At 45.9% G+C, this 25,392-nt stretch overlaps 2 protein-coding genes across 5 annotated transcripts in view; both read left to right on the forward strand.

Annotated features, from left to right (window-relative positions):
- Window positions 1–5,934, forward strand: part of TCEA3 (transcription elongation factor A3) — a 35,839-nt gene extending 29,905 nt beyond the window's left edge. The window contains exons 9-11 of the mRNA XM_061184759.1: window positions 785–931; window positions 2,509–2,580; window positions 4,818–5,934. Coding sequence (XP_061040742.1) covers window positions 785–931; window positions 2,509–2,580; window positions 4,818–4,826 — 228 coding nt within the window. The 3' untranslated portion in view covers window positions 4,827–5,934. The remainder of the gene's footprint in view (window positions 1–784; window positions 932–2,508; window positions 2,581–4,817) is intronic.
- A 7,181-nt stretch (window positions 5,935–13,115) lies between these two features.
- On the forward strand, window positions 13,116–21,748 carry ZNF436 (zinc finger protein 436). 4 transcript variants are annotated; one of them, XM_061187009.1, is made up of 4 exons: window positions 13,116–13,304; window positions 14,564–14,660; window positions 15,470–15,596; window positions 18,033–21,748. In XM_061187009.1, the coding sequence occupies exons 2-4, from the start codon at window positions 14,628–14,630 to the stop codon at window positions 19,283–19,285; spliced, it is 1,413 nt and encodes a 470-aa protein (XP_061042992.1). In that variant the 5' UTR covers window positions 13,116–13,304; window positions 14,564–14,627; the 3' UTR covers window positions 19,286–21,748. The 4 variants fall into 4 exon arrangements, with proteins under 4 accessions (XP_061042992.1, XP_061042993.1, XP_061042989.1 ...); XM_061187008.1 differs by lacking the exon at window positions 13,116–13,304 and adding an exon at window positions 14,292–14,374; XM_061187010.1 differs by lacking the exon at window positions 14,564–14,660.
- The last annotated feature ends 3,644 nt before the right edge of the window (window positions 21,749–25,392 follow it).

Raw genomic sequence — 25,392 nt, forward strand, 5'->3', positions numbered from 1 at the left:
GCCGAAAAACCAAAGCATAGAAGTGGAGGCAGTGTTGTGACAGATTGAATAAAGACTTTAGAAATGGTCCACATCAAAAAAATCTTAAAAAGGAAAAAAACTAGCTTCAGCCATCTTCCTCCCCCCAAACCAACACTAACTAGAGCTCTCTCCGGTTTGAGTGTCTCCCTCTCTGCTCTCTTCTGGAAGAAGTTCAAGGCAAGTCCAATGGCCAGGGGAGGGACAGAAAAGGGGAGGACCTGGATAATGCAGACACTAGGTGCCTACAGTGAGCTGACGAGAGACAGGAGGCTCTGTTCTGTAGGAACTTATAAAAAAAGATATTCCATGATGCAATCACAGGTGAGCAGTTAGTTGTGTGAACCCAGGAGCTTCAGGTCCTGCTTGGGTGGGGGTAACAGCAGTAAGTCATGAATAGTCGAGAACAAGGTTCCCACCAGGCAGAATGGCCTGGCCGGGCAGGGTTCCCAGCTCAGACGGGCAGTGGGTCAAATCCAGACTGGAAGGACAAGGGGAACATCATAGATCAGGTGGTCAGTAATCAAGTCAGCTTAAGCAGGAAGGTACACAAGAGTACCTGAGGAAATGTACACAAGAGTGTTGATCCTGGGGGAAGCTATTTGCCTTGTACTCTCCTATATGCGCCCTACTGTACTTGGCCCGGGTTTGACCTTCCACCCAAAGGCAGAATGGGGACTCTTCTGATAAAGCCTTTTCCCAGCTGGGACAGGGCCAGGGCTCCTGGGGCTCCCTGGCCCTGAAGGGCAGACTCATTTCTCGCCAGGAAATGGCCAGTGATGAGCTGAGGGAGTTGAGGAATGCCATGACCCAAGAGGCCATCCGTGAGCACCAGATGGCCAAGACAGGCGGCACCACCACCGACCTCTTCCAGTGCAGCAAATGCAAGAAGAAAAACTGCACCTATAACCAGGTATGGGGTGGGGGAGGGGCCAGGGGGGAGGAGGCGACAAGGGCCAGGAGGAGCTTAGGGACAAGCCAGCGGGGAGAAAGGGCTAAAACTCTGGGCTGCAGAGAGAAGGGCAAGTCTTGGTACACCAACATGATACATCTGTGGCTTCTAGAAAAGATGCACGCAGAAGCACCCAGATCTGAGTCTGTGAGACTTGGCCAGCGTGTTCTGGCCTGCCCTGAAGCAAGAATAAGAGGGACCAGACTCACAGGGCACAGAACAACTGTAGAGTCACAGATGGTTGGAAGGGAACTTAGCAATAAAAACTCTGCTCCCTCACTTTACACACAGGGAAGCCGAGGTCCAGACAGGGACAAGTTTTGCGGCTTTGTCTAAAGTGGCAAAGACAGTGGCAGAGATGTTAATAAACCCAGATCCAGACCTTTCTGCCTGTAATACAGCCAACTTGGTAGTAAAGCCTAAGGGATTTAGCCCCGAGTTGTAAGGGTGAAGACCACTGCCCTGGCATGGGGAGCCGTGGGAGGCTGTGGAGGCCTCTTCTCTGAGACTTAAAAGCTGTTTCTGGGTTGTACGTGTTATGCCCTTGGGGCACCAGTATTCTTGGATTCTAATTGGTGCTTTGTCACTCTAGAACTCTATTCATTCCCCCATCTGCTCTCAAGCAAGATTTATCAGAGCACCTTGCCCTTGGGGATCTGTGGCTACAGCAGAAATAGTGAGCCTTGCCTTTCAGGAGTCCCTCGGAGAATTCTAGTTCAGGAATCTGGAGATGTGTGTGCAAGTTCCTGCTCCTTTCCAAGCACGTTTCCCTGTGGAATGACATGCCTCCTGTGCATCGCCTCCCACCAGAAGTCAAATGCCCATTCGCAAAGTTCTCTCTCCACAGAGAGACCCCAGTGGTATCCTTCCTCAGGTGTCATTGCTCTTCAGTGACAAGGCTGTGCTAGGCTGTGTCCTCCTGGCCCACTGCTGGACTCACCCATTAGCAGGGGGCTTCCCCCCACTCCACAGACTCCAGCTGACATGTTCATAGCTGAGTGTCCACAAAGCAACAACTTGCTACATGTCATGGCCACCCAGGGTTGGACTGAATGGTCTGGTTAAGGGGATGAGAAACTAGAAAACAATATTAAATATCCCCAATGATCTTCAAATCCCTTTTCCTCTCTGGGTCTCAGTTCTTCCACCTGTAAAATAAAGAACAAACTGGATGATCCCTAAGGGTGCTTCCAGCTCACTCAGTTCTGATCAGAGAGGTACATCCAATAGGATGTGTTAATTTTTCCTGTAGGAGATGAGTCTTGAAGCAAGAGAAGACAGATCAGTTCAGAAGAATCAACAACAAGAGTGAGAGTGCAAAGGTCAGGTTGAGCCAGGGAGATTCTGGAAGTGAACTGATGGAAAACATATGAATACACAATGGAATTCTTAGTGATAAGGGAATTGCCAAAGTGGAGTGGGAGTAATGGTGCCAACCTCTGGGATTTGGACCTACTTCTACAGACAGTGGGAGCCATAGCAGGTTCTAGAGCAGGAAAGTGACTTCATGAGCGGTCCCTGCTCTCTTTTTCTCTCAGGTGCAGACACGCAGTGCTGATGAGCCCATGACTACCTTTGTCTTATGCAATGAATGTGGCAATCGCTGGAAGGTCTGTATGTCTGTATCTTTCTTCCTTCCCTGTCCTCCACAGATGCTGCCCACATAAGGAGTAGGATGCCCACAGCCCAAAAGGGGCCTCATACATGGGGGGCTTGCCAGCCTCCACAGAGCAGGCCTGCAGAGCTGGAGATAGTGGTGGGTTGTTTTGGGGAGGTGGGGACAGTGTACATGTGTATGTGCATGTTTTTTTTTGGAAAGCACCCAGCTGGGGTGGGGACAGCAGCCCGCATTTTATCACAGGAAGGGCAAGTCTGTCATTTGAACACAGACGGAATCAGCCTCCTGAGATCCACAGAGGGGAGGAAAAACAATAGCACTCTGCATTTGGACCACGCCTCTCTGCAAAGTGCTTCCACAGATGGTTCCTTTGAACCTGGTCACAGCCAGGGATAAGGAGACAGCGTTGCCCCCACATGCTCCCAGGTCATCCTCCCCTCCTAAAGCAGCTCTGGAAAAGCCTTACATTACCCAAGGCTGTAACCCAGGTGGGCCCCAGCTCCTGCAAGGGCAGCGGTTTTGTTTTCAGGCATGGGAGCCAAGCAAAGACTCCTCTCAGAGTGCTCCTTCCTGCCTCGTCTTCTGAAACAACTGAGTGTGGTCACATGATTAATGTCCGTTTACAGTACCATCTGACTTGCATGTGTACTGTGTAATGTCTGGGCCACCGGGCAGGCTGCAGGTGCTCCTAAAATTGTAAGGTACTTAGCAAGGACTGAGCATGGGACTGGGAGTCGGGAGCCCTGGTTTCAGGTCTCCGCTCTGCCCTACTCGCTGCGTGATCCTGAGCGTGTCACTCACCTCCCATGGTTGATGTGACGATTATTACATATGCACACACACTTTGCAACAACTAAGAGAAATGTTCCTTTATAATATTACTCTCATTTTCAGATGAGGAAATTGAGCTACTGAAATGGTTAACAAGCATAAAGTCACAGAGTTTCGAGCACTGAAAGACAGTACTCCAAATTCCTGATTGATTGAGTTTTCTACAACTTTATGTAGGGCCTCAACAGCCATGGGGCCTCATAAGAACTGCCATGTATTTTAGGGTAAAAGTCAGACAATTATGTATTTTTCTTTTATTCACTTATTGAGCATTTAGGGATGGGGCCAGTATAATGGCCTACTGGTTTAGAGCATGGGCTTTGGTATCAGGCTCAAATCCTAGCTTTATGACTTACAAGGTGACTTTGCTAAGTGACCTGAACTCTCTAGGTCTGGATTTCCTCATCTATAAAATAAGGGTAGGAATACTTAGCCCACAGAGCTGTACTGAGGATTGAGAAGGTAATACACATAAAGAATTAACAGGGCCTCTGATAGCTCATGTGGTATCTTTGTCAAATTAGAAAGAAGTGTCCTTGCCTCCAGGTAGACACAGCCCTGCACCAGGGTACAGAGCTTGGCAAAGAGCAGGGGCTGAGTTTCAGCCCCAACCTGCCCCTTTGGCCAAGCTCTCTTGTGCAGTGAACAACCTGTACAGCCATACAAAAAAGCCCTGAGCACATACGTGCCTGGTACATAGAAACCACCATTCTTACTATTCTGAGTTTGTTACCTATTAGTATTCTGGGAGCTTCGGCAAGTCATTTAACCTGTCTGAATTGCTTCTTTACCTGTGAAAATGGAAGAGATATGATAGTGCCTATCTCACAGGGTGACTGTGAGGATGAAATGAGTTAATATACGTTAATACTGCCTAGCCCAGAGTAAGTGCTCAATAAATTGTAGCTATTGTGTTACTATTGGGCAAAGGACATTCTACATGCTCCAAACCCAGCTCCTCCTCCCTGATTCCTGGAGAGAAACTGGAATTTGGAAGTTGGAGAGGCAGGTCCCACTAGAAGTGGCCGCTACATGGCTTCTGACAAAATTTTCAGGTAGTGTCCATTGCCATGTGGGAGACCTAAATTCTAACCAAGCTATTAGTAATAATCACGGTGTTATTTCTGACCATAAATTGAGAGCCTACTGCATGTCCGCCATCGAATTTCCATTCATTACTTGATATGCTTTTCTGCATTGATCGGCATTATGATCCCATTATGCAGGTGAGTGATTTGTTCGGGGTCACACCGCTAATAATGGCAGAGCTGGGATCTGGACTCTGGTCCGTGTGGCTCCAGACCCCACCTTCCTTTTCATGTCCCTCCACCTGCCTCTAGCCTCCTTGAGTCACGGCAAAGAAAATTCTAAAACATTGTTGCCTTTTTGGTTTTGTAGTTCTGCTGATAGAACCACCAGCCAGGATTTCAGTGAACAAGGTGAGGAAGAACAAAGAGAAAGCACTAAGCCATCGTAACTGGAGAAAAATAAAAATTAAAATGAAGAAAAGAACTTAACTCTGAATGGGACATTAAGGATCAGAGGGAGAATGCTTTTACAATTAATAATCAGTTATTAATAGTGATTGACTAATAGGGGGAGGCTAATTGGGGTACAATGCTTAGTCCGTGTTGACAGACCCCTTGTAGAAACTCAGAGCCTCAGAGCTGAGGTGCCGTATCTTTGACAGTGACTGGCAGACCTTTGCTTTGAGTCCCTTCCTTCACATCTGAACCTCTCGGCCTTTTCTGAGTTGAAAACTACCAGACCGACTCAAATCTTACCCAGCCCACCATGAATCACACGTGCAGAACAGTTGGCACATGGTTTGGCTTAGGCAGATATGACTTCCACATCATGTAGAAAGATTTCTTTCCCACTCATCTCTTCCCAGACTCTCTGCTATTCCCTGTTCCTAGCTTGTTTGGGGGCCTCTGAGGACTTGTGCAGGGCACAAGGGCCCTTGTTGTGTTTCTCCCGTGATGAAATTGGCTTGCTTTTTAAGCTGATAGGAATTTTAGGCAAATCTGGAACCTTCTGGAAAAGCCTTGGGGGCAGGTCTGGTGGGTCTGTCCTGGGTCTCAGTCTCTGACTGTCCCTGGCCTTCCAGCAGCCCCAGGCTGAGGCTCCTGGACTGTGTTTTCTAAAATAATTAATGCGTAGGAGCTTGTGAACTCCTGGGAGCTTGGGCAAGTCACTTAACCTCTCTGAGCCATTTCCTTACCCATTAAAAATGGGAGTGGTACTAGTGCCTGCTTCATAGAGTTTCCATCTGCCTTGGTTCACACTTAGGGTAGCTGTTGGGGTAACTTCAGTCCAAGTTTCTTATGTGCCCTGGCGGAATTGGTTATCACCTTCCTCCTTCCACCCAAGTGCCTCCTCCTGTAGATGAAGCCTGTAAATAAACTGTGTACAGAAACCTGCCACCATGTCCAGCTTCTCAGCAGTCAGATTTGGGGTGGGTCCTTTGGAAGGAATGAAAATCCTCTCACATGAGATACAATACACACAGCTCATAAATGGCAGATCCAGGACGGAAACCCAGGTCTCCTGCTTCCTGTCATTGTGCTCTGTGCTATGAGAAATCCAGGGCCATACGCAGTGCTCGGCCCCTACCTTCCAGGAGCTCCCAGCCTGGCAGGGGAAGAAGCCACAGGCACAGACTTCCACACCAGATGGGGTGTGATAAATTCCTGAGGTATGAATATTACCCACAGAAGTGTAGAAGGATGTTGCTTAGATACCCAGGTGCTTCTTAAACTGTAATATAGGTGGGAATCCCCTGGGGATCATGTTAAAATGCAGATTCTGATTCAGTGGGTCTGGGGTGGGGCCTGAGATTTTCTTCTTTTCTAATGAGCTCCCAGGTGATGCCAACGCTGCTGGTCCACAGACCACACTGGAGTAGTACTGGTTGAGATATCCAGATTTTTCTCTGCATTATCTAATCCTCCATCCAAACGTCTAGAAGTCAAAAGCAGAACAAAATAGCAACCACTATTAATATAATAATATCAATAAATGTTACTTTTGGGCTTTTTAAAGATGGCACCCTGGGGCGATCTTCAATAGTCACGGTCTAAATGTCCGTTGCGCTCCCGGTGTCCCAAGGATTTACAGCATAGGAAAAAATACAAAACTGAATCTCTACCCTCAACAACCTTACCGTTTACAAAGGAGATGAGTCAGATTAAACAGCAGAAGAACAAGTCGGCTCCAGTTCGCACATCTATACAGTACACATCTACATTCGCAAAAGGACACAGAAAAGCATGAATAGGCCTCAGACTGTGTTCATCAGCAGGCGTCAACACCCTGCCCGCTGGTCTTCCTGTATCCACCCAGGACCCCCTCCAGTTCATGCTCTCCACTGCGCTGACCAGAATAGGCTTTTCAAAATTGCAAGTCTGATCATGTTACAGCCCCTGCCCTCCAACTCCACCACCCCCATTTGCAACCTTCCATTTTTTCCCACGACTCTTGGCAGGGCCTAGAAGGCCCTGCAGGGCTGGCCTCTGCCTCTCCCCGACACTTTGTGCTCCAGCCGCACTGGCCGTGCTGTGCTCCTCCTCGTCACACAGGCTTTGCACATGCTGTTGGCCAGAATACATGGTTTAACCCCATCGCCTCCCTAGTATCAAAGATGAACAGAAAAAAAAAAAAAAAAAGATGAAGAGGGTGCAAGCTTCAAGGGAGTTAGCGTTAACTCTACCTCCCTGAAAGGCTTCCTAGGGGGAGGGAGATTGCTGCTACCTTACAGGAGGAAAAAGACAACATTAGGTGAAACAGAGAAGCAACATGGTTGGGATGGAGGAAAGAAGGTCTCACCAGGAATGTTAGGGCCAAATGACCTTGAAAACCAGAGTCAAGATCCTATGACCAGTTTAGAAGAGGATTTCAAATGTTACAGAAACCTGAAATACTACAGAGAAGTCTTTCTTAGTAGTCTCATCCAGACTACCAAATTTCTGTCTTTAGTTCTGAGGTGTTTTTTTTTTTGAGCTTGAGACTTAAGTCACCAAGTGCCTATCTGGATATCTACTCCAAGTACCCCACGGCCCTCTCAATACAATTAATCACAAACTGAATTCACATCTTCTCTTTCTTAAATCCCCTCTTCTGTCTTTTCTATTTGTCAACTAGTTCATTACTTAGAACCATCTTTGACCCTTTCCCCTTGCCCTCTTCATTTTATCAGTTCTATAGTCTCTCCCTTACCCAATCCTTCTCTCCATTGCCATCACCATCAACAGTTTCTCTCAGGTCTTCTTTTTTCTCCAACTGATGCCAAGGCCTTCTACTGGTCTCCCAACTCAAAACACTCCCTACCGGGACTTCCCTGGCAGTCCAGTGGTTAAGACTCCGCGCTTCCAATGCAGGGGCGCTTCCAATGCAGGGGGCACAGGTTCCATCCCTGGTCTCGGAACTAAGATACCACATGCCGTGTGGTGCAGCCAAAAAAACAAAAACAAATAAACAAGCAAACAAAAAACAGTCCCTACCTTACCTGCATGAGCCATGCATGGCTCTGAGCATCATTCCCCCAATCATTTTCAGTGGATTTTCACCAGCTATACTTGGTCTGACTTTCAAAGCTCCCTTCCATCTGCCCGTCTTTAGTGATTTATCTTCCACCCCTGCTGCCCCTTATGCTCCAGCCTAAGGGAGGTATTTGTCCTGTTCTTGAAAACCTGATGGACCTTCCCAACTGTGACTGCCTATTCCGATTCCCCCTCCTCCACCCCAGTCCAAATCTTACCCATTCTTCAAGGCTCACCTCAGATACATGTCTTCTACGAAGTCTTCTCTGATGCCCTGGCCACAAGAGATGGTTCCTCAGAACTCCCACAGCACTGTGAAATGCCAATAATTACAGTGCATTCTACCATGATGATGATAATTTCTTTGTATGACAGTGTCAATAATATCTATTAAGGGGACTTCCCTGGTGGTCCAGTGGGTAAGACTCCACACTCCCAATGCAGGGGGCCTGGGTTCGATCCCTGGCCGGGGAACTAGATCCCACATGGATGTTGCAACTAAGAGTCCGCATGCCGCAACTAAAGATCCCACATGCTGCAGTGAAGATCCCACGTGCTGCAACGAAGACCTGGCACAGCGCAGCCAAAATAAATAAATAAATACTAATTTAAAAAAAATCTATTAATTTTTGAGCATTTACTAGCTGGGTATCTTGGGCACATTATGTAAATTCATGCCTTTGTCTTTCATCTATAAAATGATGGTAATAATAGCACCTAGCTCATAGGGCTGTTGTGAGGATTCATTAGAATTATACCTGACACAAAGTACCTGATTAGTGAACATTAGCTATTGTTATGAGTATAGGGGTACTTTATATTGTCTCAACTAATCCTCAGACCCCCTGAACTAGGTTCTTTTTAAAAAAATTTGTGGGTTGAGAACTGGTGAGTTTTAGATTAAATGAACTTGTGTGCAAAAAAAAATTGTGGGAGGGCTTCCCTGGTGGCGCAGTGGTTAAGAATCCGCCTGCCAATGCAGGCACACAGGTTCAGCCGTGGTCCGGGAAGATCCCACACGCCACGGAGCAACTAAGCCCGTGTGCCACAACTACTGAGCCTGCACTCTAGAGCCCGTGTGCCACAACTACTGAGCCTGCACTCTAGAGCCCGTGTGCCACAACTACTGAGCCTGCACTCTAGAGCCCGTGAGCCACAACTACTGAGCCCACGTGATGCAACTACTGAAGCCCACGTACCTAGACCCCATGCTCCACAACAAGAAAAGCCACCGCAATGAGAAGCCCACGCACCGCAACGAAGAGTAGCCCCCGCTCACCGCAACTAGAGAAAGTCCGCGCGCAGCAACAAAGACCCAATACAGCCAAAAATAAATAAATAAAATAAATTTATTAAAAAAATAAAATAAAATAAATTTTGAGAAAATATACATAACAAAAAATTTACCATCTTAACCATTTTTAAGTGTACATAAAGTCCAGTAGTGTTAAGTACATTCACATTGTTGTGCAGCCAATCTCCAGGAACTCTTTTCATTTCGCAAAACTGAACTTCTGGGGCTTCCCTGGTGGAGCAGTGGTTAACACTCCGCGTTCTCAATGCAGGGGGCCCAGGTTCGATCCCTGGTCAGGGAACTAGATCCCACATGCATGCTGCAACTAACAGTTCCCATGCCACAACTAAGGAGCCGGCGAGCCAGAACTAAGGAGTCCACCTGCTGCAACTAAGACCCAGCACAACCAAATAAATAAATAAAATGTAACCAAATAAATAAGTAAATAAAATAAATATTAAAAAAAAAACCCTGAACTTCTATTCCTATTAAACAATTCCCCATTTCCCCCTTCCCCCGCCCCTGGCAAGCACTATTTTACTTTCTGTCTCTATGAACTGTATTATTATATTCTTTTTACAAACCAAAAAAACCGAGGCTCAGAGAGTAATTTGCTTCTATGAGACAGAATCTGGACTTGAACCTGGGCCCCCGTTCATGCTCTGAGTCACTTTGAAATATGATTTCACCTCACAGATGGGAGGTGAAAAATCATCTGTGATGCGTTTTACCTCTCCTACAACCATGATGGCCACTGTGTGACAAGGCCCTCCTCTGTGCCCGTGCATTTTACATTTTGCAGCCATTCTCACATTTAATCCTCACAGCAGCCCTGCGGTCACTGTGAGGGGCAGTATCCTATCTCCCAGCACAGTGCTGGTACAGGACAGAGACAGTAAACGTGTTCAGTGAATATAGGCCTATTTGATGCCTTTAAATGGGTTAAACAATACTAAATAAGTTTGTTGTGCATTTTTAATGCAATTGTTTACATTACTTGAAAATGTTGACTCTCTAAGGAGAAAACCAGCTGAAATGCATGAGGTCATAAAGAGCTTCCCAGTCCTCGCCACTCCCCTCTCCTCCTGCAGAGTCAATCTGCTCTTCTCACCCCAGGCCACCCCCCAATCTACACTTCATCACCAGCATTGCTGATCCACAGCCAAAGCCAGAGACAAACAGGCAGGCAGGCAAAGGGACATAAGAGGCTGTCCCTGCTCTGCTTCCTCCCCCTGCCTCTCCACCCCCATACTCTTCCCTCTAACCATACCCAATCCTGACCATTCTGGAACGCGCTCTGTCCTTTCACGCCTCCGTGACTTTGCACATGCTGTTCTCGAAGCCTGGAATGCTTTCCCTCCCCTCGTTCTCCACCTCCGAGACTCCTACAGTCTTTGCAAGCCAGCTCCGAAGTCACCTCCCGTGTGAAGACTCCTCCCCTACCCGCCCCCCAGCTGTGAGCCCGCCCCTCCTCGAAGCCCACTAGCTGGCTCCTCCAAATGCTCTAGCAGTTGGACTGCAATGACTGTAAGTCAGGATGTCCCCAGCTCCTTGTGCTGAGATGAGGCTTCATCTCTGCTCTGAGCAGGCGTAAAGAGAAGCCCGGATCACTGATTTTTTTTTCAATGTTCTTGGTATATTTGAAAATGGAGAGGTAACAAAACAAGATCTCAAATATTGAGGCATATTTTTCAATGTCTAGCAAATGAATGCTTCCAATACAAAAAATTATAATTGTGCTGCTCACAAGAATTATAGGATTTATTAAAATATAATAATTTATAGTGCTCCCCAGGCACAGTGGTCTGTTAATAAGAAACAAGCTTCAGGATATACAAGGAGGCTCTTTGATCAAATTGGTCAGTGGATTTGACATAATGTAAAACCCCATTTGCAGATAATGTCAAAAGCCTAAATTGGAGACCCTGATGAAATGGTACTCCTGGCCCCTTTCCCCAGTGGTAGGCTGTGCTGCTGCCTCTCTACACACAGTAGGTGCACATTGTTTGCTGAATAATGGTAACAAACACAGCTTTCCAAGTTGGTTATTGAAAACCCACACACAATAAGTATCCCTGGGAAACAATGAAGTCCTGAACAATGGGGCAGGAAGCCACCTCCTCCTCCAGTGACCCCCAACTCTCAAGAGTCCAGCTGAAGGCTGCAACAGGAAACCCCTCACCCACTGTCTTTCCTCCCTCTCTTCCCGACTCAGGGGCCACCCCCACCCAGGGGCACCAAATGCACTCATGCTTTCCATCCGCTCTCGGCCCCTCTTCTCCTCTAGCCTCTGGAGGGTCCCAGGTGAAGACAGAGAAAAGCACTTACTCACAGAAGGAGGCAAGCAGCCAAGCTGGGCTTGGAGAGTCGTCCTGCCCCCAGGCAGCCCTGAGGAATAAAAGGAATGGCGAGAGGACAAAGAAGGACTTAAAGCTCTGGAACAAGGGGAAAGAAAAGGCCTAAGAAAGTTTACAAAGCAATCTGTCAGAGAAGGGATGAAAAGGGAGCCCCACTGAGCTGAGGGGCTCAGGCACTCACCTCACCTTCGGCCCAGTTAGAAACCTGCAATTACTTGGCCAAAGTCTGAACCAATCTCCCTCTTCCTTGTCCCAGAGGTTTCCCTGGGATTGCAAGGCCTCACCTTGCTGGGTTTTTGGCAGCCCCAAATACCTCTGCTCTACTCGGCTCAATACACCAGTTCTCTTGAACCCAACTAACTGGCTCAACTTCCAGTTCCCTCTGGATTTTCAGCAGAAACACTATGGATAATACAGTCATCAGCAGATCCTCAAAGCTATCCAGCTACTCTGACTGCCCAGATGTTCTGAGCCAGTGAAAATATCCACAGGCCTTTCTGAAACTCTCTCCTGCCACCAAAGGCAGGATTAATAATAATACCAACTATCATCTGAGTGCCCACTCTGTGTCGAATGCTTTAAGTCATCTCACTTACTGCTCACCACCACCACCTTAGGTACGATTACCCAATTTCACAGAAAGGGAAATAGGCCTGGAGAGATTAAATGTCTTTCCAAGGGATACACAGCCTGGATTCCAACCCAGGTCTGTCTGACCTTGGTGCCCACACACTTCCCACTCAGGACACTGCCTCTTGGGGACCCTCTGCGATTCTATTTTTTGTGGTTCCCATATTAATTTTAGATGGGGTAGGATGGTACAATTCTGTGGTATCTAAAAAAATTCCTTGCCTCACAGTTGGGAGTGAGAAGAGGAGCAGGAGTGGGAGAGTCTGCCTCATGGCTGGGTAGGGTCTTAGTTCTTTTTAGACACTTGAGAAATTTAACCATAAATAACTGGGCACTGGGAACAGGACACTCACTAATAAAAGCATAGCCTAGAGTCACGTTTGAAGAAAAAAATTCAAGTCACTTAGTGGGTGGACATATCTGCAAAACAAAAGAAAAGCCCCTTTCCCAGCCCAGGCAGAGAAGTCTCCTGTACAGTTAGAGACAACAGGCTTCTGGGCACGTAGCCAAGGTTCTGGGGATATTTATAACTTGAAGAGGGTGGGAGTCCCTAATAAGCTGCTATATTCTTTTTCCATCACTTCCCTCTCCAAGGCTACAGCGAGCTCAGAGCTCTTCCCCACGCAGAATGCCTGCTTTCCCTAGTGCTCGGCTTCCATTGTCTAATTTTCTCATCCTGGCTGGGGAAAGGGAAGGCTGCAAGTCCTTCTGTTCGGAAGAACTCCAGTTGAATGTAGCATAGCTTCTGGTGGCGTTTCTTGGCTAGCTGCTGTGGTCTCAGGAATCTGCCTATGAGCCTGTGGTTTCTCTGAGCTGTCTGAGAGTCTGAGGTCTCGAGAATCTGTGAGTCTTTGGGATCCGCCTACGATCTCTGGGCTTTGCCTGCACGTCTACGGATTCGAGATCTACCTGCAGATCTGAGATAGACAGGATCTGCCAGTGACCCCCAGAATCTTTCCGAACGTCTGTAGTCTCAGAGAACCCTGCCTGCGGATTTGAAATCTGTTTGAGGCCTCTTGGATCTTGGAGCCGGCGACCTAGCGGATCTTTTGCGGGCCAGGAGGTAGGTCTGTTCGTTCCCAGTTCGGGTTTTCCGCTTCCCACCTTCAGCCGGTCAGGGACTGCTAACAACCTAAGGGTCCACCGGGCGTGGGCCGTTATAGAGGCCCACGATCCCATCGATGCGGGAGGCCGCCAGGAACCCTTTTAGCAGGCAAGCCCTCAGGGATGATAAAGACGGTCCTTCCCAACCCTGGGGTCTGGCTCGCTCCAACTTACGTGCCCCTATACTCCACCCTGGCCTCTGATTTCCCTCCGGCTTTTGCGTCCCCTCCGCTAGGCGCAACTCAGCCTGCCCCTCAAGGAGCGCCCTCTTTAGAAGGACGCCCCTACAGGGTTAACAGCGATGGAGCCGGGACACAAGCCTGGCCCAGCCGCGGACCACACTTGCTGGCGGACGGGCGGCGCGTTGCCCCCTAGGAGTTGTAGTCTGCGTAGCAGTGTGAGAATGCCGCAGTCGCTGCTGGGTGATGTAGTGCGTGGGTGGAGCTCAAAGTTCCAGCGCGGCCGCTGAGTCTCCCCTGGGGAGTGGGCGGCTGCTGCTTTCCTCTCAGGCCCAGAATGTCAAATGAGAGCTAATCCCAGCTGAACTCAACACAGGCCAGCACCTAAATTAGGCTGGACGTCGCAGTTAAGGTCCGACTCAAGATAAGCTTCTAGGGACGTGAGGAGAAGCAAGGCAACCTCCCTGGCTTAATCCGGCTGTGGTCTCCAAGAGAGGAGAGCGGAAGATACTCCGCCCTGGCTAGGAGGACGCGCTTTTTTCTTTACCCTTTTGTTCTTTTCCCTCCGTGGCTTTTGGCCTCTGACTGGCCTTTGTACGCCCGAATGGAACTCCAACTCCCGACAGGCCACGGGGGCGGGCGCAGGCGTGATAAAGGTGCTCGGCCGTGCTACAAGAGGCGGGCCTCGTATTCCCTTCGCTCGCTGATTGGCTGAGGCAGCTGCCGGAAAGGGCCCAGCCTCGACATGGAAGAGCAGAGGCGTTCTGTGGGCTGGGCTGAGAGCCTCCTCCCTGAGACAGCCTCGGCTTGACCCCCGGCCCGGGAGGGACCGAGCCAGGGGGCTGTCTTAGTAATTCCGGGAGCCTCCACCCCTTGGTGGCGGAGACACGGAGGGCGGGTCGCGCTCGAGGGTCAGGGAGGAGAGTGACCCGGCCCGGATTCAGGGCCCTCCCCAGTCGCCTGGCGGCCAGAACTCCAGCCCCGGGGAGTGGGCAGGGCCTGTTTCTGTGCCTCACGCCCTGCTTTTCGCCTCCTTTAGCGCTGTCTGCTAGCTGCTTTTCCTGCTCTCTCTCTCTCCTGGGAGGCGAATCCTTGAGCCCGAGATGGCAGCCACCCTGCTCATGGCTGGGTCCCAGGTAAGCCGGGGGTGGCTTCTCGGACCCTGCCTGTGCTTACCCACCTCGTCCCTGCGTTTCTTTGCTCCGCGAATCTCTGTGGGAAATTCCGTGAGATTAGTAATTCGCTTGCTTCGGTATTCTGCCTCCAGAGGCCCAGTATCAGGACAGTATAGACACAAACAAGCATTTATTGAACACCTGCTGTTTGCCTTTAAATACTGGGGAGACAAAAGATGCATGAGGCATGCCCTCCCTGCCTGCTCACAATCAGTAGGAAGACAGATGCATCCGGTTAACCATGAAACTACATGATAAGAGCACTATTTTCTGTAGGAGCAACATGCTGTGGGAACCAAGAAGTAGGAGTATTAATTCTCTCTGAGGTGTGGGAGGGAGGGAGGGAGGGAGGGGTGGAGCAGAGCAGCGAGATGGGGCGCATTGAAGAACAGTCGGTGCTGGAACAGGGCCTTAAGGAACAGTAGGATTTCACTACCCTGAGAAAGATATTCCAAGAAAATAGGAACATTGTGGGTAAAGGTATGGAATGATGTAGGTGCTAGTTGTATTTTGAGAAAACTACTGCTAGAAAGTAAGGTTCGGAGTGGGGCAGGGATATCTGGCCATGGGACCAAAGCAATCAGCTCATAAATTGCTCTCTCCTTTACCACATCTCTTTGTTGCTTGTTTATTTCTCGTTTGGACTCTACATATCAGACCTAATACCTTTTGCCTCCTCAACAATTCTAGCCATGTGTCTAATTTCGAGAAGAAAAACTGGTACTAACCTCCTAGATACCAAGTATTGAGGAAGCAATGTGTGATTTCAGGCACCTGTGACATTTGAAGATATGGCCATGTATCTCACCCGGGAAGAATGGAGACCTCTGGACCCTACACAAAGGGACCTTTACAGGGATGTTATGCAGGAGAATTATGGAAATGTTGTCTCATTAGGTAAGGATTCTCTGTCTTTCTCCACCCCACGTTTTTGAGACTGTCAAAAATGCCTTAGCTCTTTCAACACAACCTAGTTAGTTGATTCTTAAAGCACTTAATTGGATTTTGGCTTGAGTTGAGTCCTCAGGCAGATCTTTGAATGCGGGAATATCAAGGTCGTATGGTCTAAAATGAAAGATCGTTCCTGCACATTTTAGAAATACTCAGATTTCTTGCGCCCTGAGTCATTTGCCATTCCCCAGCCTGTCTGTACAGATCACTGACCAAACAGGTCTGACATAATGGTGCTTGCCAGGATATAAATGCCCCTGTAAATGGTGCTTTTACTAGAAGATAAAGGGGTTCTGACCCAGGTTCATGGGAAGGCAAAAGCCACCTTTTTGTGTTTGCTTTGGCTTCAGAGCTGTAGCTTTGCCTCAGGTCCTTTATTTATCCAGAGCAGGTACTTGTCTAGAGACGTTTCAGAGTTGATCATAGACTTTGAGTGTGTCAGATGATGTTGTTGCAGAAGAATCCTGAACTAAATGAGATCACAGATTCTATTAGAGAGGGAAGCTAATTGTTTTGGTGGTCTGCAAACCTGTCTTTTCTCTTAGATATCCTTTGGTCTGGGTGTAACTAGAATAAACAGTGTATTCTTGAGCTGAAAGTCTTTTGACTCACTTTGTCTCCTGTTAGGACTTGACAGAAGTTAGCAATCATGTATGGTTGACTAGGTCATCTGCCATTCATCAGGGTTATTCCTTTTTATGAAATCTTTATTCCTATAGCTTTTAACAAACAAAAGGCAAACTGTGAAGGGTTTCCTTTTTAAATTGGGCTCTCTCTGATGTCCCAACTTTCTTGGATCCTTCCTTTCAAAATGCAACCAGAAGTGAAGTTATCTACCCAGATCTATTGTAGTCAGTAACCCAAATATTCCACTCAAACCAACAAAAGCAAGAAATGAGAATCTTAAAGAAATGTGAATTTATGTGTCAGTGGTCCAGCCCAAGGAGCACATTTTGGAAGGATGGAAGCATGGAAACACACACACACACACAAATGTTTCTTGCCCATATAAGTTTGGGAGTGGGTTAGATAATGTTTACAAGGCTTCTTTACTTCAAGACTCTTCAGAACCTTTAATGTGATATCAGGCGTTTTGAATTTCTAAGAAGATGATGTTGTATGCACCACTTACCAAACTGATTTATCCCTGGACCTTTTCTCCCAGCATACCTAGTAATCTCTTTCTGAAGAGTGTACCAAGAAACACAACTTGGAAAAAGCAGTGTCTGGTAGAAGGTTTCTTGTAGACAGTGACTTTGTATATTTTGATTTTCATTTAAAGTCTTTACCTAGTCAATGCCAAGAATATTCTGAGCCAGGCATCTTTTTTGCCTTCTCCAACCTTCCCACCTCTATTTTCATTAAAAGGCCACTGAGGGAATTCCTTGGTGGTCCCGTGGTTAGGACTCCTTAATTTCACTGCGCTGGGCCTGGGTTTGATCCCTGGTGGAGCTCCCCGCAAGCCACATAGCGCGGCCAAAAAAAAAAAAAGCCACTGAAAAATAGCAAGTAACATTTGGCAGTTATTTTTCCTGTCAACCGAGACTTGATACAGATTGATAAAAATTTGTTTTTCTCCATGCTAACCCAGTAGGTTCTTAGTAAATATTATATAACGGTAATGAAGAAGGCTTGACAAGTTAAGAACATACACATACACACACATTCATTCACATATAAAATATCTAGGCTCTTGGCTTTTAGAAATTCTAATTTAGAGTCTTTTATATTTTCTGTTTATGGTTTTCTTCTTTTGAAACACCAGGAACATATACAGTATTCATAAGGAACCATTAACTGTAGTGATACAGAGCATGAACTTTTATCAGACAGAACTGGATTTGAATCTTAGCTTCACCATTTACTACTGTATGACCTTTTGCGAGTCACTTCTGTGGGCCTTGAATCTCTCATTCATAAAGTAGGAATCATCATAATGCCTGGCTCTCAGGGTGGCTGAGGTAATTCACATAAAGAACTTAGCACGGGCTTCCCTGGTGGCGCAGTGGTTGAGAATCTGCCTGCTAATGCAGGGGACACGGGTTCGAGCCCTGGTCTGGGAAGATCCCACATGCCGTGGAGCAACTAGACCCGTGAGCCACAACTACTGAGCCTGCGTGTCTGGAGCCTGTGCTCCGCAACAAGAGAGGCTACGATAGTGAGAGGCCCGCGCACCGCGATGAAGAGTGGCCCCCGCTTGCCGCAACTAGAGAAAGCCCTCGCACAGAAAGAAAGACCCAACACAGCCAAAAATAAATATAAAAAAATATATATATAAAAGCCCTTTTTTAAAAAAAAAAAAAGAACTTAGCACAGTGCCCAGCACACAGTAGATAATTTTTGTGTGTGTTTACCAGTATTATTCTTCACCTTTTATTACAGATTTTGAAATCAGGAGTGAAAACGAGGTGAATCCAAAGCAAGAGATTAGTGAAGATGTGGAATTTGGGACTGCATCTGAAAGACCTGTTGGGAATACTGAGGACAGTCCTGAAAGCGAAGAGGCCTTTGAAAACAGGGATAGATCAGAAAGACAATGGGGAGATCTAACAGCAGAAGAGTGGGTAAGCTATCCTCTCCAACAAGTCACCGATCTGCTTGTCCACAAAGAAGTCCATACAAGCATCCAATATCATATATGTTCTCATTGTGGAAAGGCCTTTAGTCAGATCTCAGACCTTAATCGACATCAGAAAACCCACATCAGTGACAGACCCTATAAGTGTTATGAATGTGGAAAGGGCTTCAGTCGGAGTTCCCACCTTATTCAGCATCAAAGAACACACACTGGAGAGAGGCCCTATGACTGTAATGAGTGTGGGAAAAGTTTTGGAAGAAGCTCTCACCTCATTCAGCATCAGACAATCCACACTGGAGAAAAGCCCCACAAATGTAACGAGTGTGGAAAAAGTTTCTGCCGGCTCTCTCACCTAATCCAGCACCAAAGGACCCACAGTGGGGAAAAACCCTATGAGTGTGAGGAGTGTGGGAAAAGCTTCAGCCGGAGCTCTCACCTAGCTCAGCACCAGAGGACCCACACAGGTGAGAAGCCTTACGAATGTAATGAATGTGGGCGAGGCTTCAGTGAGAGATCTGATCTGATCAAACACTATCGTGTCCACACGGGGGAAAGGCCCTACAAGTGTGATGAGTGTGGGAAGAATTTCAGTCAGAACTCCGACCTCGTGCGCCATCGCAGAGCCCACACAGGGGAAAAGCCGTACCACTGTAATGAATGTGGGGAGAATTTCAGCCGCATCTCACACTTGGTTCAGCACCAGAGAACCCATACTGGGGAAAAGCCATATGAATGTAACGCCTGTGGGAAAAGCTTCAGCCGGAGCTCTCATCTTATCACACACCAGAAAATTCACACTGGAGAGAAGCCCTATGAGTGCAACGAATGTTGGCGAAGCTTTGGTGAAAGGTCAGACCTAATTAAACACCAGAGAACCCACACAGGAGAGAAACCCTATGAGTGTGTGCAGTGTGGAAAAGGTTTCACCCAGAGCTCCAACCTCATCACACATCAAAGAGTTCATACGGGAGAGAAGCCTTATGAATGTACCGAATGTGAGAAGAGTTTCAGCCGGAGCTCAGCTCTCATTAAACATAAGAGAGTTCACACTGACTAAGTCCTGAAATTATGACTGAGAAATGAGTCATTTGAAGGTACAATTTTATTTGATATCAAAGAGCTCTCTCAAGACTGAGCTGCTTTTACTGTACTGAATTTCCTTGTTGTGGGCCACAGTTTAAAACATCGAAGAAGACAAGCCACTTGAAATTCTGATCCATGGCTTTGGGAATGGTATTCCTTCCTCCAAAATAGTGATTTTTATTCACCCAATATTAATGAATTATTTCATCAAAATCAGCCCCACAAGTAACTGGAAATCTGAAGACCAGGTGCTAAATGCTGGTAAATGCTCAGGCCTGGAAATGGAGTAAATCTTTAAAAGTAATTTCTCCCGTCCTTGGCCCAAAGAACTATGCTAGGGGAAATATTGACCTGTGATAGGGTTGTCACAGCTGCTTTGGTAAAAGACAACCAGAGACCGTGCCTGAATTGCCACACCTATTCACTCACCATAGTAGCTGGGCACACACATCTTCCCTTCAAAGGGCTTTCTCCTTGAGTTGCTCATGCATTTGTATCTTTCTGTCTTCCTAAGAGCAGGATTCTGCATGATGGAGGCAATGATCATAACTTTTTGCCTCATTGTTTATGATTAACTTTTTTAAAGCTTTCATGATTGTGAAAGCTAACTGAAGATACAGATTGAAAGGAAAATGAGACACAGGTTTGGGGACCAAGGACTCATCAACAGTGGTGACTTTAGCAAGAGATGCCCACTGTTATTGCCATTAATCAGAATTTATTAATTTTCTTTGGGGATCACTGTAGGGAATATTGTAGGGAAAATATCTTCAGGAAAGATAGGACCATAAGTGATGGTGGAGTGTAAGGAGCAAGTGGAATTGACCACTTCAGGGAAGGAAACAGAGTCCCTTCCCAAGGAACACAGGTCATTTCTCTGTTCTTTCTCCTCTACCCTTTAAGATCAATTCTCCCTATACTGCTAACTCTAGGATTTGATAAGGGCCACATCCCAGTGTTTATCTTAGCTTGCATAAGGGCATGTGTATGTACATGTAAAACGTGTATTCCTGTTGTTTTTCCAGTAGCAGAAACTTAATTCACACTGAATTAGCATGTTCTTGGGTGATATTGATCATGTGACAGAACTACAGACATAACTCCAATGTGAGAAATGTCCTTTTTTTCATTCTTTATGAAAAAAAATTGAAACACTAGTGCTCTAATGTGTACTCTCCTGTAAGATCTGTCTTTGTACAGAACCAAGCACTTGTTTGTATGTATCAGTCAGTTGGAGATTATTACCGGACAAATAGGTTGATTGTCCTGTTCTCAGACTGAATTATCTTCTCTTTGGCCTAGTCACAGGGAATTAATAAAACTAGATAGGAATGTATTTCCATTCTCCCAGCCTACAGATTTAAGTGGTTAATATAAGAGTTGACCCAATTTAAGCCCAGTAGTGTCAGTTCTCCTTATCTCAGCCCAAATAGGAATTAAGAAATATCCCAAATGTTGATGCTTATCCAAGCATTTGGGGGTGGGAGTGGGAGGGAACTGATGCCCAGGAGATGGGACTAGAGTGAGGAATATATATTTTTTGAGCCTGCCCCATGTTTTTTCTACTGTATTGTGAGTGTTGTAACATTTGAAAAACTTTTGCCATAGCTCTTTGGGACTTGGCGTTAAAGGAGCCAGTGGTCTCCCTTGGGTAGTGTACTATAGTGATTTATTATGACCCACAACCATGTGGGTCTGCATCCCTTGCAAATGACACAACCTCAGAAGTAACAATGAAAAAACACTCCACCAAGTAGGTGTCTTTATGTTGTCACTCTTATTTAAATACAAACTCGGGCAGGGAGCATGTTTTTTGTTCTATACAATATCTAGCTGACTTTGGGTATTCATATTTTGATTGTTGAATGACTTACATGTTCTTGATGACTAAACTCAAATGTCTTTTTCCCGTATCAGTGTTGCTGGTGGTTTTAATGAATATCAAAGTTCTCCTGTTGTTTCTGTGAGCCACTAGGGGCATCAGCTTCCAAGTGGCTGTAGAAGAAGACAGCATCTCCATGACCTAACTATTTCACCCCCTTTTCCTTCCCTACTCCCCTGCCCCACCCCCAAGCTGTTCGTTCTGCTGCTTTTGGCTTCTGAGTGCCCCAGCCATCTCTCCAGACATGTACACTTCAGTTGGGAAGTTAAAAGGGCAAGGGCCGGACCAGCTCTGTCTCCTCTCTTCCTGCCAATTGTTGCCCATTTGCTGTGTTGAACTCTGTGTAAAGTTATGCCTCAGTCTCTCTTTGCTAAAGCTTTTTGCATGCCTTCTGCTCCCAAGTCTCTGGCTGCTTCTGCACACACCCTGAACACATTGTGCCTGTTTTCTATGGTTGTGGAGAGTGAGTGAACACGTAAGTATGTACAGCAGTTTTCCTTATGGTATTGGTCACAGTTTTCTTGTGTCTATCTATATCTGTATTATTCTAACAATATCCTGTAATTAAAAGTATAATTTTTAAAATCAAAAAGCTGAGAATTATTTTAGTAATCCAGCACCAATTCATAAACGGCTTTTCATCAGGTTTATTAAAATTGGGCACAATTGTTTTTATATTGATGCATTTGTACAGATGTTCTTGTGGGAATTTGGGAATACTGTGTCTTCACATATTGGTGAGCCCTCTGGATATTACCATATTTTGGCAAGTGCAAAAACCTGGACAGTTCCCTATGAAGATTAGGCTGGTGGCAAAGCAACATGGAAATATTTGATATGGGTAACTCATTAGCTTTGGCGAAGGGAAACAGAAGCAAAAAAAAAAAAAATCCTAACGGAAAAATGAGAGGAGGCCATATTGCTTTAAGGAGATATTTTTGAGTATCTGTTAAGGATACTAAAACAATTTCTATTAAATTAGTATTAGGATCCTAGAACAGAGATACGTCTTAGAAGCAAAGGCTCTATATTCATGACATGATTGTGCAGTCTGTCTAAGGCAGTGATTATGTTCTACTAGGGTGTGGCCATGATTTTCAAATTACTTACACGTAATTTTATCTTACGAAACATTTTTTTAAATGGAAGGCCAGTCTAGGCAGAGGTAGGAAGTGGAAGTGCTTTAAATCGGGGAAAAATACAAATACGAAAGAAAAGTTTTAATTAACCCTATGGCCAAAACTGGAAAAAGAAAGAGATTTTATCAAACCTTTCTGTTTTTTTGGCTGCACCTCATGGCTTGCGGCATCTTAGTTCCCCGACCAGGGATCGAACCCGTGCCCTTGGCAGTGAAAGCGTGGAGTCCTAACCACTGGACCTCCAGGGAGTTCCTGTAAACATTTTTTAAAACTCCTTTTCTCCTTTCTACATGTTCAGCATTTTTTATTTCTGGGTAGGAAAGTTTAAGGAAAATGCTGGAGAAATTCACCTGGAACCTTTCCTTCAGGGCATTTAATATGTTAATGTTTCGCCATTATTATAGTAGAGGCAGATTTCCTTCTTTGAATTTTCTCTAGGAGGCTAGTCCTTTGTTATGGCTGTGCTTCCAGCCCATTAGGACCCCACTGAGTCTACTGAAATGATAATTTGTTAAATGGTTCCCTAGTGTTTCAAAGGTTAGCGTTCCTGCTGAAAAAGGAGTTCCTACGCCCAGGGAGAAATGCACCTCTTTGAAGCATTGGTTAGATACCTAACTCTGTAATGGAGTAGCCGACTGGGACCTGCTTATCTATAGGAGACTTCAAGATGAAAAGTTGTTAGGGTGGGACTTCCCTGGTGGTCCGGTGGTTAAGACTTTGCCTTCCAATGCAGGGGGTGTGGGCCCGAGCCCTGGTCGGGGAACTAAGATCCCACGTGCCTCGCGGCCAAAACACCAAAACATAAAACAGGAGCAATATTGTAACAAATTCAATAAAGATTTTAAAAAACGGTCCACATCAGAAAAAAAAATCTTAAAAAAAAATTGTAAAGCAGTTATACTCCAATAAAGATGTAAAAAAAAAAAAAAAGAATAGATGGAAGATAAGGAATCAGAAGCAGCCGGTTGAAATTACTTCAGACTTTTTGTGAAGATGAGAGATAAGTCTGTACGCAAAGAAGTAAGGAATAAGTCCTGGAAATAAAGCAATGGAAAAGGTTTTCGTTTAAGGACAGAGAACACTGTGATACCTGAATAGGCAAAGGGGAGAAAATTAGTGGAGAGAAAAGGACTGGAGAAAATAAAAAGTTGTTAGTGAAAAACAATTGTGTAAAATGAATAGAAGAAAATTACCCTGTAATGACCTAAAACGGTTTCATGGTGAATCCCATTGTATTATCTGTTTTCCTAAATGCTTCATATTCCAAGTTTGTATCATTTTCGGCTTCTTCAAAGGTGCTTTTTTTCCCTCTGGCAGAGACTGAGGCTGATAACATCAAAATCTCACTTTGAATTTCACACCAGCCCCTGCGGCTGCCCTGTAGATGTCTCCACTTGGAAATTACCCAGGCAGACCCCAAACTGAATTGACCACTTTGTTCTATCACCATCCCCCCTCACCTGCTTCTCATGTATTTCCTAACTCAGTCATGGCCTAGTCATCCAAGCTAGAAACTTGCATATCATACTTGAAAACTTCTCCTTTAGCCACCTTCCCAAAATCAATAATGAAAATTAGTTGAATAATAAGTCTTATGACATACCACCTCCTAAATAGTTCTCAAATCTGTCTACCTGCTCTCTGTACTGCCACCACTTATCATGTGACCTTGGGCAAGTTACTTAGCTTCTCTGTTCCTTGGATTGCCCGTCTGTAAAATGGGGGTAATTATATCCATCTCACAGAGTTGCAAAGATTAAATTAAATAATGGGGCTCAAAATATTAGCTGCAGTTATTCAGACCATCACCAAGCCACATCCTGCTTACTGAAACAAGCCTCTTAATGAGTCTCATCTATTTTCAACCCCCTTGCATCTACTCTCCCTTGCTGCAGCTAGAATGATCTTTCTGAAGGGCAAATCCCTTCAGGCCACTCTTCTGTGCAAAACTTTCTCATGCTTTCCATTGCCAGCAGCATACAGTGTGATGTAGGTCATCAAGATCTGGCCTCTGCTGCCCTCGTCAGCTTCAGTTCTCTGCACTTACCCTGTACTTGAAACGCTCTTCAAGCTGCATCTCTTTCTCTCCACTCTTCTGGTCAACTCCTCCTCATCCTTCAGGTCTCATACCTAACTTGTTCTAGGGAACCTTTCCCGATCCCATGAGCCTGGATCAGGTGTTCCTGTTCAGTGTTCCCTGGGATTATCCTACTGAAAGCACTTTATTCATTTTGTAATTGCCTGTTCACTTTTTCATCTCCTCCATTAGACTTTGATATCCTTGAAGAAATCACTGTGTCTTGCTCATCATTGTATCTTCAGCCCCTAGCAAAATATTTGACTTAGAGTAGGCAGGCAACAAATATTTCTTGGATAAATGAGAGGAGAATATGTATAAACTTAATTCCCTTCATCAGGACTGGTGACTTCATTTCTGATTTGTCACTGCACAAGCTATTCGTAAAAGAAATTCTGTAGAAACGGTAGATATTCTCTCATTGCATATCTGGTGAGGCCTAATGCAAGAGGAAAAAGGCACCTAAAGGCAATGTGGCCCAAATAAGACACCCCCTCCCAAGGTAAAGCTGGGATAAAGTCACCGGCCCCTCATGCTCCAGTACTTGAATCATTGTCATCTTTGGAGGGTTATCTAGGATTAGACATCGTGGCAACTTTGGTGACATGTTACAAGGCAAGCTCTCAATACAGGAAGCTTGGGCAGGATTCTAAGCTCCCAGCTGCAGTTTTGGCTGTTGGTCAACCTCTGAATTCTCCAAGCTGAGCACATAAGCCAATAGTTGTAAATATTTTCAGGAGGATTCAGATTCCTTTGAGAATCTAATGAAAGTTTTGGATCTTTTGTTTGAGAGTTCTTTATTTTGCTTACAAGTCCTTTATCAGATATGATTTGCAAATATTTTTCCTAGTCTTTGGCTTTCCATTCCCTTAACAGTGCCTTTCAAAGAACCAAAGTTTTGGGACTTCCCTGGTGGCACAGTGGTTAAGAATATGCCTGCCAATGCAGGGGACATGGGTTCGAGCCCTGGTCCAGGAAGATCC

The sequence above is a fragment of the Eubalaena glacialis genome, chromosome 3, assembly GCF_028564815.1.
Source record: "Eubalaena glacialis isolate mEubGla1 chromosome 3, mEubGla1.1.hap2.+ XY, whole genome shotgun sequence".
Lineage (NCBI taxonomy): Eukaryota > Metazoa > Chordata > Mammalia > Artiodactyla > Balaenidae > Eubalaena > Eubalaena glacialis.

Coding starts and splice junctions, on each gene's coding strand:
- ZNF436 (XM_061187009.1), top strand. CDS start 14,628: ATGGCAGCCACCCTGCTCATGGCTGGGTCCCAG. Junction 14,661..15,469: donor TGCTCATGGCTGGGTCCCAG/GTAAGCCGGGGG, acceptor GTGTGATTTCAG/GCACCTGTGACATTTGAAGA. Junction 15,597..18,032: donor TGGAAATGTTGTCTCATTAG/GTAAGGATTCTC, acceptor CTTTTATTACAG/ATTTTGAAATCAGGAGTGAA.